The 12,228-nt window shown below is 46.0% G+C and overlaps 1 protein-coding gene across 1 annotated transcript in view; it reads left to right on the plus strand.

Annotated features, from left to right (window-relative positions):
- The first annotated feature begins 544 nt into the window (after positions 1-544).
- TP53I3 (tumor protein p53 inducible protein 3) overlaps positions 545-12,228 on the plus strand; it is a 31,186-nt gene continuing 19,502 nt past the window's right edge. The window contains exons 1-3 of the mRNA XM_040348506.1: positions 545-789; positions 5,497-5,639; positions 5,875-6,142. Coding sequence (XP_040204440.1) covers positions 783-789; positions 5,497-5,639; positions 5,875-6,142 — 418 coding nt within the window. The 5' untranslated portion in view covers positions 545-782. The remainder of the gene's footprint in view (positions 790-5,496; positions 5,640-5,874; positions 6,143-12,228) is intronic.

The raw sequence follows: 12,228 nt of genomic DNA on the forward strand, positions 1-12,228 counted from the left end.
GGAAAAAAGGACGCCAATTTTGTTTGGGAGCCACGTCGCACGACCGCGCAATTGTCTGTTAAAGCGACGCAGTGCCGAATTGTAAAAACCCCTTGGGTCATGTAGCAGCATATTGGTCCGGTCCTTAAGTGGTTAATACTATACAAAAAAAAAATGGGCTATTTTTTTTATTTTTTATTTTATTTATTTATGAAAGTGTTTTATTTTTTTATTTTTATTGTGTTTGAAAAACCACTGCGCCAATACTGTGTGACATAAAGAATTGCAACATGTAAGAGCGAAGTGTCAGACATGGCCTGGATGGCAAGTGGTTAAAACCAAAGTTTACTGTCACTTTAAGCTTTTAGAACATTGCAGCTTCTCTATTGGTAATAAAGCAGGCACATAATATATACAAGCAATGTGTATAGGTGTGATTCCTATTCCAGGACACTCCCCCACCATTCTAATGCCTCTCTGTTCTCTTCCCACCAGGGGGCGTGGCCACAAAACCATGAACAAGCATGAGACAGCTCCAGCAGCTGGAATAAACCATTCTCATTTGCAGGGGAGACAAGCAACGCCCAGACTGTATTTTTACTGAAAATTAATTTCGTTTAACTTTAGCTAACAGTAATTCTCAATATGTATTTCTTCTGCAATGTTCCTAGAGTTAGCATGTAAAGATGAAAATGTAAAGGATATACAATGCCCCCCCTCCCTATGGAATGGAATTGTCTTGAAGTTAATGAAGTTGCTCAGAATCCCCTTTGCTTACAGTGACAGCCTGCAGGAATAAAGCAATGCCAGGTGAGTGGAGGGGTGCAGGGGGCTCATAGGTGGAGGAAAGCAGTGGGAGGTGAGTGAAGAATGCTACTAGGTGGAGGACTAAAATGGGGGGTGAGTAGAGGGGTGCAGGGGACTCCTAGGAGTAGCACAGCAGTGGCAGGTAAGTAAATGGAGGAGTGTCTGGGACACCTAGGTGTAGGACAGCAATGACAGGTGAGGCTACTAAGAGGAGGGAAGTAATTAGAGGTAAGTGGAGGGGTGCAAGCGGCTACTTGGAGAACAACAGCTATGGCAGAAGAGTGGAGAGGTGCAGGGGGCTCCTAGGAGGACAACTGCTATGGCATGATAGTTGAGGGGTGCAGGGGGCTCCTAGATGGACAACAGCTATGGCAGGAGAGTGGAGGGGTGCAGGGGGCTTCTAGGAGGACAACAGCTATGACATGGGTGTGGGGGGTGCAGGGGGCTCTTAATAGGAAAATGGCTATGGCATGGGAGTGGATGGGTGCAGGGGGCTCCTAGGAGGACAACCGCTATGGCAGGAGGGTTAAGGGGTGCAGGAAGCTCCTAGATGGACACCAGCTATGGCAGAAGAGTGGAGGGGTGCAGGGGGCTTCTAGGAGGACAACAGCTATGACATGATAGTTGAGGGGTGCAGGGGGCTCCTAGATGGACAACAGCTATGGCATGAGAGTTGAGGGGTGCAGGGGGCTCCTAGATGGACAACAGCTATGGCAGGAGAGTGGAGGGGTGCAGGGGGCTTCTAGGAGGACAACAGCTATGACATGGGTGTGGGGGGTGCAGGGGGCTTCTAGGAGGACAACAGCTATGACATGGGTGTGGGGGGTGCAGGGGGCTCTTAATAGGAAAATGGCTGTGGCATGGGAGTGGATGGGTGCAGGGGGCTCCTAGGAGGACAACCGCTATGGCAGGAGGGTTAAGGGGTGCAGGGGGCTCCTAGATGGACAACCGCTATGGCAGGAGGGTTAAGGGGTGCAGGAAGCTCCTAGATGGACACCAGCTATGGCAGGAGAGTGGAGGGGTGCATGGGGCTCATAGGAGGACAACAGCTATGGCATGAGAGTTGAGGAGTGCAGGGGGCTCCTAGGAGGAGGACAGTAATGAGAGGTGAGTGGAGGGGTGCAGGGGGTTTCTAGGTGCAGCTGCTGGGAGTGTGTGTTTACCCCCTACCCCCTCTGCCACCAACGTATGACAGGTGGTGGCGGAGGTGGTAATAATATTAAAGAAGAACTTAAGGAGTAATGTACTTAGAGTGCAGTGGCCAGTAGTATGTACAGGGTGCAGTGGTCAGGAGTATGATATGTATAGCACAGTGTCTGTCATGCATGGCTTAGAAGTGCATTACACACAGAGTGGAGAGCTCTGAAGTGCATAACTCGCAGAGTACATGGTGCCCAACACAGAATGAAGGGCTCAGCCGTGAATATCGCACAGACTGCAGGGTCAGGAGTGGTTATTGTACAATGTGCTGGGGTCAGGAGTATGTAACGGAGGTAGTGTAGGGGTCAGAACTACATAACTCACAAGCTAGTGTACAAAGTATACCTGAAATTGCCCCCCTCCTCCCACTAGATAGCCTATCCCTAAGCCCATATCTGCCATAGTACAAATCTAACACCAGATGTAATTCCGCACGCAGTATAGATTTCCCCTACAGTCTTAAACCCCATTTAGCACAGACCCCTCCCAGTCCACCTGCTCAGTACAGACCCCACCAATACAGACTCTCCCTCCCAGTCCAATCCCCCAGTATAGACCAACCCTCAGTACAGAGCCCAGGCCACCCTACAGTACAGACCCTCTTCCTCCCCACGAGTACAGACCCCTCCATAAAGTCACTCACCAGATACTAGAGACCTTGCATGCCTTGACAGAGGATAGTCCTCCCATAAGCTGTGAGTGTGACTGCAGCCAAGGAGGAGCCTCCCTCGGCTTTTGCATATGAGTGAGCTGTTGAGGGGATTTGCATATGAATAAGCCAAAGTAGCAAATTCATATGCAAGTTGCATGTTAAATTATGCATATGCAGACCAAGTGCGTATTTGCCTTTAAATACGCTGTACAGGAAAGGGATAGTGTTAGGTTTACAGGATGGATTAGTGTTAAGGTTACACAGGGTTCTAGTTTTAGGCATACAGGGAGGGTTAATGTTAAGGTTTCAGGGATGATTAGTGTTAAGGTCACAGGAAGGGTTAGTGTTAGGGTTACATAAAGGTTAGCTTTAGGCATACAGGGAGGGTAAGTGTTACGTATATAATGAGGGTCAGGGTTACAGGGAGAGTTCGTTTTAGGAATACAGGGAGGGTCAGGGTCACATGGAGAGTTTGTTTTAGGAATACAATGAGGGTCAGGGTCACATGGAGAGTTAGTTTTAGGAGTACAGTGAGGGTCAGGGTCACATGGAGGGTTAGTTTTAGGAATACAGGGAGGGTCAGGGTCACGTGGAGGGTTAGTTTTAGGAGTACAGTGAGGGTCAGGGTCACATGGAGAGTTAGTTTTAGGAATACAGGGAGGGTCAGGGTCACGTGGAGGGTTTGTTTTAGGAGTACAGTGAGGGTCAGGGTCACATGGAGAGTTAGTTTTAGGGTTACAGGGAAGGTCAGGGTCACATGGAGAGTTAGTTTTAGGAGTACAGTGAGGGTCAGGGTCACATGGAGAGTTAGTTTTAGGGTTACAGGGACGGTCAGGGTCACATGGAGTGTTAGTTTTAGGGTTACAGTGAGGGTCAGGGTCACATGGAGAGTTAGTTTTAGGGTTACAGTGAAGGTCAGGGTCACATGGAGGGTTAGTTTTAGGAATACAGTGAAGGTCAGGGCCACATGGAGAGTTAGTTTTAGGAGTACAGTGAGGGTCAGGGTCACATGGAGAGTTAGTTTTAGGAGTACAGTGAAGGTCAGGGTCACATGGAGAGTTAGTTTTAGGAGTACAGTGAAGGTCAGGATCACATGGAGAGTTAGTTTTAGGAGTACAGTGAGGGTCAGGGTCACATGGAGGGTTAGTTTTAGGAGTACAGTGAGGGTCAGGGTCACATGGAGGGTTAGTTTTAGGAGTACAGTGAGGGTCAGGGTCACATGGAAAGTTAGTTTTAGGAATACAGTGAAGGTCAGGGTCACATGGAGAGTTAGTTTTAGGGTTGCAGGGAGGGTAATTGTTAGAGATACAGTGAAGGTCAGGGTCACATGGAGAGTTAGTTTTAGGAGTACAGTGAGGGTCAGGGTCACATGGAGAGTTAGTTTTAGGAGTACAGTGAAGGTCAGGACCCCATGGAGAGTTGGTTTTAGGAGTACAGTGAGGGTCAGGGTCACATGGAGAGTTAGTTTTAGGAGTACAGTGAAGGTCAGGGTCACATGGAGAGTTAGTTTTAGGAGTACAGTAAGGGTGAGGGTCACATGGAGGGTTAGTTTTAGGAGTACAGTGAGGGTCAGGGTCACATGGAGGGTTAGTTTTAGGAGTACAGTAAGGGTCAGGGTCACATGGAGAGTTAGTTTTAGGAGTACAGTGAGGGTCAGGGTCACATGGAGAGTTAGTTTTAGGAGTACAGTGAGGGTCAGGGTCACATGGAAAGTTAGTTTTAGGAATACAGTGAAGGTCAGGGTCACATGGAGAGTTAGTTTTAGGAGTACAGTGAGGGTCAGGGTCACATGGAGAGTTAGTTTTAGGAGTACAGTGAGGGTCAGGGTCACAGTGGAGAGTTAATTTTAGGAGTACAGTGAGGGTCAGGGTCACATGGAGGGTTAGTTTTAGGAGTACAGTGAGGGTCAGGGTCACATGGAGAGTTATTTTTAGGAGTACAGTGAGGGTCAGGGTCACATGGAGGGTTAGTTTTAGGGTTACAATGAAAGTTAATGTTAGGGATAGAGTGAGGGCTACTTTGAAGGTCAGTTTTGTGGTTACCATGGGAGTTCGTTTTGGGTTACATTGTGGGTTAGTGCTATAGGACCAGATTCACAGAAGAGATACAACGGCGTATCTCCTGATACACCGTCGTATCTCTTGTCGTATCTATGCGGCTGATTCATAGAATCAGTTTTTCATAGATAGCCCTAAGACCCGACAGGTGTAATTGACTTACACCGTCGGATCTTAGGATGCAATACTTCGGCCGCCGCTGGGTGTCGTTTTGCTGCGTCGGGTATGCTAATGAGCATTTACAGCGATCCACGACGGTTTTCGCGTTCGTTACGTCGTCGCTAGTAATTTTTTCCCGACGCAAAGTTAAGTCTCGTTTTACATGCCTTCACTTTACACGAGCCATGTTAAAGTATGGCCGTCGTTCCCGCTTCGAATTTCGAACTTTTTTTTTGCGTAAGACGTCCGGGAATACGAAAGTACGTTATGCACGTCGCCGTTCAAAAAAATGACGTCACTTCGCGCAAAGCACGGCGGGAATTTCCTAACGGAGCATGCGCGGGAGCGCGCCTAATTTAAATGGTACACGCCCCATTTGAATTGGGCGGGCTTGCGCCGGACGTGTTTACGATACACCGCCGCAAGTTTACAGGTAAGTGCTTTGTGAATCAGGCACTTACGCTGAAAACTTGCAGCGGTGTAACGTAAACGGGATACGTTACGCCGCCGCTAGTGTACATGAATCTGGCCCCTTGTTAGGGTTACCGTCTGGGAAATAGGGAGTGTGCAGTACTGGCAAGTGGGGTGGCTTAGGGTCTTGACATCTGCAGTTGTGTACATCTGTTTGCTTTTGTTTTGCAGATAAGATGTTGGCGGCACATTTTGATGCTCCGGGAGGGCCAGATAACCTCTATGTTAAAGAAGTGAGCAGACCTGTCCCAAAGGAGGGTGAGGTTCTAGTACAAGTCCACGCAAGTGCACTGAACAGGGCAGATTTACTACAGGTATGTTAAGTGTTTACATTTCCAATTAACCCATTCAGTAGTATGTACTTTATGGTACACAACTTAGATTTGTTACTGGTAAAGAAAAACTGACATATACAGTATTTTCAAGGAGCATTGAGGTATTCTTGTGATTTTATTATTCAATGAATATCATTTTATAATGAGATTGAACTGCTTAATTTATATCATTATCTTTGTCAGAAAATGGAACATATATGTTTTTTTTTGGCAGACAAGGGGATATTATCCCCCACCCCCAGGAGCCAGTCAGATTATAGGTCTGGAAGCATCGGGTAAAGTGGTGGCACTCGGTCCAGGTGCTGACGGATGTTGGAAGATTGGAGATCGAGTGATGGCTTTGTTGGCTGGGGGAGGAAATGCCCAATATGTCGCAGTAGCCTCCAGTCAGCTTATGCCAATCCCTCCTGGTATGACAGATACCAATGCTGCTGCCATCCCTGAAGCCTGGCTCACCGCTTACCAACTCTTGCATTTTGTGGGTGAGTGGTTTTCTTATTTTTGGAGTCGTAAAAAGTCAATACAACTTGATTGTTGTGAGCAAATTAACTTCATTTCTATGCTTATTTAAAACAGAGATATTGCCAAAGCTTTTTTGGCCATACTCTTTTTGGGTCACAGGACTATCCTTACTTTCGTTCTCCTATGACCCAGTGTCTGCTGGTAGCGACCTATTGCCTGCTATGAGCTGACAGATCAGAGCTGCCCCAGACTCTGGAAGTCTGATTGACAGCTGACTCGCCCTCCCAGCGCACGGTTGAGAACCAAAGCCAGCTGAACCCACTGTCATCTCAACCTTTTCTACCCCCAAAAAAACTGGAATATCAGTTTTTAGTGGACTGACCCTTAAAGAAAATTGCACCCACATGATTAAACTGTGAATATATAATGGCAAATGTATAATTGCAAAATGCTCTAAGAAGATCATAAAATCTTTGCTGACTTTTTGGAAGTGAATTCTAGACTCTTAGGTGGATTCAGAGAGTTAGGCCGGCGTATCAGTAGATACGCCGACCTAACTCGGAATCGGCACCGTCCTAAGTTTAAGTGTATTCTCAAACTGAGATACACTTAAACCTATCTAAGATACGACAGCCTGCGCCGTCGTATCTTAGGGTGCAATATTTAGGCTGGCCGCTAGGTGGTGCTTCCGTTGAGTTCGGTGTAGAATATGTAAATGCATAGATATACGCCAATTCACGAACGTACGTGCGCCCGTCGCAGTAAAGATACGCTGTTTACGTAAGGCATTTTCAGGCGTAAAGTTATTCCATCAAATAGCTGGACTAGTAATGTTAAGTATGGCAGTCGTTCCCGCGTCGAAATTTGAAAATTTTACGTCGTTTGCGTAAGTCGTCCGTGAATAGGGCTGGACGTAATTTCCGTCCACGTCGAAACCAATACATCCTTGCGGCATACTTTGCCGCAATGCACACTGGGATATGTACACGGACGGCGCATGCGCCGTTCGTAAAAAACGTCAATCACGTCAGATCACCCCCCATTAAAGTGGAGTTCCACCCATAAATATAACATTACATCAGTAGTTTTAAGAAAATGTCATTAGTCCTTTACGAAAATTTTTATTTTTTTTAGATACCTTCAAAGTGTTGTTGCTAGGCAGAATAGTTAATCTTCCCACTTCCTGCACCTAGGTGCTTAATGCACCGCACAGACTCCTGGGAATGTAGTGGGTGTAACTTTCCAGGAGTCTGTGCACTCCCCAGTCTCAAAGAATCATGTGACTTGGACAGCACAGGTGCTGAAACCTGATCTGACACTGCTTGTGCATCTGCAAGGCTGAAATCCAGGAAGTCATACAGTCTGGCTTCATGATGCCCACACTTAAGATGGCCCCAGTCAATTTATATTTTATAAAGTGTTTAAATGCTGTAACAACCTAACAAAACGGACCTTAGTTTACAGACTAACTTTACTAGAATACATTAAGCTTGTGTATTACAGGGGTATTTATATTTAAAAAGTGAAATTGTGGCCGGAACTCCACTTTAACATAACACGCCCCCTCAGCCTAATTTGAATTAGGCGCGCTTACGCTGGCCACATTTACGCTACGCCGCCGTAAGTTAGGAGGCAAGTACTTTGTGAATACAGTACTTGCCTATCTAACTTAAGGCGGCGTAGCGTAAATACGATACGCTACACCGCCTTAAAGATACGGCGGTCTTTCTGAATCCACCTATCTAGGTACAATTTTCTGCTGGTGTGCATGATGGCAAATTAAATTTTATTTAAAGCAGGGTTCTGGGCATAAAATTTGTATTTATTTTTTTGTAATCTCAAATACTTTACTATAAATATTAATTTAAACATATTTCTAATGCGCGATCAGTACATGAATAGTTGCAAACGCTTACCTGATATCTTGTCAGGGATCTTGTGGCAGTTTCCATTTTAGATATTTTTATTATACATTCACATCAGTCCCTGCCCTCAAGGAGCTTACAACTTAATGTCCCTTAGGGCTAGTTTACACTTGCTTCAAAACATGACTTCGGACAGGCTTTGTTAAAGCTCTCTGAATCTCAGTGAAAGCTCCTGTCACTAAATAAAATGGTTAGCTTACAGTTCTGTTTACACCTTGCTTTTGCTTGTTGCTACGATGAGGCTTTGGTGGAGTTTCAATGGGGCTTCGATGTACCTTTCTTGGGGCTTCAGTGGGGCTTCAAGCGAGCTTTGCCATTGACTTCTATGGAGGCTTTGAAGACGTTTTGAAGCACCACTAAAGCTACACAGGGTATAATTTTGGAAGCGAAGCCAAAGCAAAGAAAATGCAATGTGTAAACAGGACTGTAAGCTAACCATTTTATTTAGTGACAGGAGCGTTGACTAGCGTTCATAGAGCTTTAGCAAATACGGTGTGACAGAAAGTATTGCAATGACCGCCATTTTATTCTCTAGGGTGTTAGAATAAAAAATATATAATGTTTGTAGGTTCTAATTAGAGGGAAGGAGATGGCAGTGAAAACAAACAGGGGAAGCACCATTAGAATTGCTGGTTGTCTTGTCATACCAACGGCCACCACAAGACGGTACCAGATCACAGAAAGAAAGCATAGGCCTGCAGAATGCCGCAAAGCCGCAGCCTCAATTACCGGCCAGTCCGATAGGATTGCGCGGCGGGGGCACACAGACACAGGATGCGCCAGGTCGCGAATTCTAGTCGCAATGGAGACCTGGCGCCCGGGGTTCGTCGAACCCTGATTTAACCTACCAGCATGTCTTTGGAGAGTGGGAGGAAACCGGAGTAATAAAACAGGAAGAAGTTCTGGACAGCCGCACTCCAAAAAAAAGTTTTTGCCTTTTATTCAAAAAATGAAATAAAAAATGCATACCACAGCAGAACGGATAGAAGAGCTGACGCGTTTCACACTAACAAACAGTGCTTAGTCATAGCTTGAGCGCACGCAGGCACAGGGAGATCATGCAAACTCAGTGCTGGTAGTGCAGTGCTTTGGAATCGAACCAATGATCCTAGTGTTGCTAGGCAGAAGTGCTAATCACTTTGTTGTCAAAGGCCAACCCTGGGCTCTGGGCACCTCCGCCAAGGGCCCTGCCTCCACCCTTGAGCGTTCTGCCCATGTTTTTTTAATTTTTTTATTATACTTAACTTTTTCAGGTGCCTTCAAGCAGGTCACATGATGAGTGGGGTCTTCTTCCTCTTTTAGGCCAGGTTCACACCTATGCGAATTGAGTGCGGTTTAAACCGCATCTAATTCGCAGGACATTTCAAAATACATTGTTTTCAATGAGGCTGGTTCACATATGTGCGATGCATCCGCACTGCGTATTGCCTCCAAACCGCATGCGGTTTTTATGTCTTGCGGTGCGGCTCAGGTGCGAATTCAGTCCCATTATCTTCTATGGGTATGCATCTAATTCGCACATGTGTTCAGTTCTCTGCAGGAATTTCTCTCATTCAGCTCAATACAATTCTCCCCCACTCTCCTCTCACCCGGAACTTCTCCCAGGTCTCCAAATTCGCACCTGATCTGCAGCTAAACCGCAGTTGATCTGCAGAACACCCTCTAGAGAAATTCGCAACGACAACGCAGCTCAAAAAAGCAACGCACTAGTGTGAACCAGGCCTTAATCTTCTCTGTTGGTGGGCCATTCTTGATGCAGAGTGCAGTACAGACGTGAAGAGCCTTGCTCTCTGCACCTCAAGGAAACGGGTCTGTGACACTCTACGGCCAAGAGTAGGTGAATATTTCAGCCAGAATTGCAGTTATTTGGGGGGACCGTTCCACAAATATATATATATATATATATATATATATATATATATATATATATATATATATATATATATATATATATATATATATATATATACACAGAGCTTTTATTCTCAGAAAATAGGTGCAGGAACTCAACCATGACCCGTTCAGATTTCACAAACAGTAGAAGGGTCTTAAAGGGGCATTACATACCAGAATTGCAGAGTGCAGAGTTCAGGGGGTTACAAAGCTGTCACTTGTAAACACAGAAACCAGACTTCTGTGTTTACAAGTGATTGTGGTGAGCTGGCACCAAAGGGTCTGAGCCAAAGGTGGTGGAACTGAGTTCCCCCAAGTTCCCCCTGAAAAAAAGCCCTGTATATATATATATATATATATATATATATATATATATATATATATATATATATATATATATATATATATATATATATATATATATATATATATATATATATATATATATATAATTAGCTCAGTGTTCTGTTTAAGAATGTTATTTTCCGGATTTCAGCCTCATCTATCCAGTCCTCTGATCTAGTAAGAGCCCCCTTATTCACACTCTTATTGTACCGGGGTAAAGGAGGGTGGGCAGGGTGAAGATCCAAACTCAAGTTCTTAGTAACAAATTGAAACCGGTTTCAGGAGATTAAACCAAGTTTTTTAAATTTGGAAAGTTATTAGCGGACACCTTGTAGTTCCTGTTCTTGGGAAGAATTTTTGTTTTCAAAAGTTGAAATGGCTGCAAGGTTTACTTTGGTTACAGACCACTCTTGTCTGTTTACCTGCTTGATGGCTCATTTTGTCTAGCATGTAGACAGATGCGGTCTACTTTCTCCACTGCAGGCGGCGCTCTTCTGCAGCGTCACAGCAGTTAGAGAGGAGGTCAGGAAGAACACAGTTCCTCTGTGGTCACTGGGGAAGCATCCAATTGGATGCTCCTGCCCCATGTGACTGGCAGCCATCAGGTAGAGCCAATTTAAGGCCCTGCCTCCCAGGTTTGGCCTGAATTTGCGAATGGGCAGTATAGGGAAAGATGCCCCATCTGTTAGGGACAGAACTAGCGGTAGGGAAAGCATAGGGTTTGCTAATCCTCTAGACATCCTCCCGATTGGGCACGAGACAGGCAGGCCGCATGACATGTTAAGGACTGATCTTAGTGACCACTTAATACCTTAAACCCCCATGTTACCACCCCCTTTCGTACCACCCTGCTAACCCCAATAATGCCAAAGACCACGTTGTGGAGTAAAATTGGCCATCAGGCCTTATTTATTAAACCAATAACATTACATAAATAACTGTATTAAATAACTCTTAAATACTATATAACCCTATCAACAACCCCCTGGTGGTCAAAAGGACCACCCCTCTCGAACTTGGACACTGGGACAACTACTTCTAAACTAGGCCTCAGCCGCAAGACACCGACTCGGAGGCAGTGTAACCGTCCTCAGTGACCTTAACCCTTTAACCCCTTCCTGGTTAACACCCGCCAACCACAAGGTACACCATAACCTCCCATACCACGTATGGGTACAACTTTAACTTACCCCAACTAGCCAGACTTTTAGTCTTACCGAGACCCAAAAACACGCCACCGCTCACAAGGATAAAGCCTTACCCTTGCGAGCACCTCCACACCCTCAGGGCCCTCTGGATTCCCTCCTGCAGCCCTAGCACCCATAGGGCGATGCCCACCTCGTTGAGATGGACCCCGTCCCTACGCAGAAAACGCCATGTCTCAACTTCCAACTCTCTATGTCTCACCACCACTCCACCATTGCGCATAAAGAACCTCCCCACCTCCTTGTTCACTTTAACCCGCGCCTTGTTGACCTTCTCCACCGACCAGGCCCATCTCCACGCTGTGCGTCCAACCATCTCTGACCAGACAATAATCATGTCTGGAAACAACGAGCGCAACCTAAGAAAATCATACTTTATGTCCCGGATTAGCTGATGCATGGACCTAGAACCCATGTCGTTCCCGCCTGCATGGAGTACCAGGACGTCCGGAGCCCTATCTAAACGCACAAACTTCTGTACCTCCGGCATGACCCTGCTCCACACCAACCCCGGGAACCCAATCCACCTGACCAGGGCTTCTTGAAAAGGGATGCCCAGTTGCCTGCCGTTCGGCCGACCATCCACCTGTCTGGCCCCCCAATGCACGTATGAGTGACCTAGTATCCATACCAGGCAAGGCTCACCACCTGAAAAACATCAAGTAAAACACATATAATTTCTAACAGCAATCCCCATTCCCACTCACACTGTGTACGAACAACTGCCCCCCAGATAAC

The sequence above is a fragment of the Rana temporaria genome, chromosome 4, assembly GCF_905171775.1.
Source record: "Rana temporaria chromosome 4, aRanTem1.1, whole genome shotgun sequence".
Classification (NCBI taxonomy): domain Eukaryota; kingdom Metazoa; phylum Chordata; class Amphibia; order Anura; family Ranidae; genus Rana; species Rana temporaria.